At 37.9% G+C, this 1,157-nt stretch overlaps 1 protein-coding gene across 2 annotated transcripts in view; it reads right to left on the bottom strand.

Annotated features, from left to right (window-relative positions):
• Positions 1 to 592: 592 nt before the first annotated feature.
• LOC107092309 overlaps positions 593 to 1,157 on the bottom strand; it is a 4,734-nt gene continuing 4,169 nt past the window's right edge. Inside the window, exon 9 of one of the 2 annotated variants that reach the window (XM_015386691.1) lies at positions 593 to 1,111. In XM_015386691.1, coding sequence (XP_015242177.1) covers positions 969 to 1,111 — 143 coding nt within the window. In that variant the 3' untranslated portion in view covers positions 593 to 968. Of the gene's footprint in view, positions 1,115 to 1,157 lie in introns of both variants that reach the window. The other variant, XM_015386693.1, reaches the window with a different exon arrangement.

Here is a 1,157-nt window from a genome sequence, read left to right as displayed (position 1 = left end):
AAGTTTCTGGTTACTTCCTATCACATTTTCATGTGTTCCTCAGCTAATTTGTGCTTCTTTTCCTTCTTTCAGTTTCTTTAGCTAATTTTTCTCTTTTCATTCAGCAAAAAAAGCATCCCCACTTTGCTGTTTCTCCGAAACAGCTTTTTCTAGTTTTAGTTTAATGTCCAAAGTGAGAGACATAACCTAAAAAAAATCCAGAAATCGCAATATATGATTTTATAACTATTTATTCGTAGGATACAGCTGCAAGTAAGTATTTTAACAGCTGTCTATCAGGGGTCTATGTCTCTAACCTGTCTGTGTCTTTGAAAGGGGGGTCGTTAAAGCGACATTGACAGATTTTGGGTATTACAGTCTAGCAAAGAAACCAAACGACCCCCATTCCAAAGGGGTGGACCTGCTCGTCCGGGTCTATTTGTATGTTTTCTAAGCTAATACAAGGCTTTGTTGTAGTCCATCCTATAAAACCTCGAACTCAACACTATTTCTTACATTTTGAATTGAAAACGCTTCCTGGATGGGAAGAGAAGCGTCTTCAAATTTGGAAACAAAGTCCAGTGGATTGTTTTTTTTTTTTTACTTTTTTTTGAATGACTGTGACCTGGATGACTGTGAATCTTCACCAGCATCTGCAGCCTTTAGTTTGCCCAAAACTGATATCATAGCTTATGGCACCAAATAATCAAACATCAATGATGCATTCCTTCGTGAGAAAGGTTGTTAGAACATCAATGTTATATTGTTTCTGAACAGCTAATGATTAAGAACCTGGAACCAACTCAAACTAATGAAACATGAACATTCATAAACATGAACTTAGTCATTGATATACCAGGTCATTAACTGAACAAAGACCGAAACACATGATGCACCACTTAATAACTCAAATGTAGCCCTCTTGACAGTGGTGTCTAATGAGGATGTAGAAATGGATGATAATTCGAAAGGTTGGTGTTTTCTGCCCCCTATTGGTACATGTTGGGAAGCTTCTTGTGCAGCTTTGCCTTGGCCAAGTCAGCAGAAAGTCTTCTGGCCATATGATCTGTGGTCCTTTTCATGATGCGGGCAACCTCAATAGCCTGGTCAAGAGTCCTGTTTATGTCCTCCTCCTGAAAAAAATAGAATCTCTTAGGTAAGGTTCATAATATATATAT

Source organism: Cyprinodon variegatus, unplaced genomic scaffold, assembly GCF_000732505.1.
Source record: "Cyprinodon variegatus isolate N-32 unplaced genomic scaffold, C_variegatus-1.0 Scaffold374, whole genome shotgun sequence".
In the NCBI taxonomy this organism is placed as follows: Eukaryota; Metazoa; Chordata; class Actinopteri; order Cyprinodontiformes; family Cyprinodontidae; genus Cyprinodon; species Cyprinodon variegatus.
Note: the sequence above shows the minus strand (reverse complement) of the source record. Positions and strands in the feature narration are given on the sequence as shown.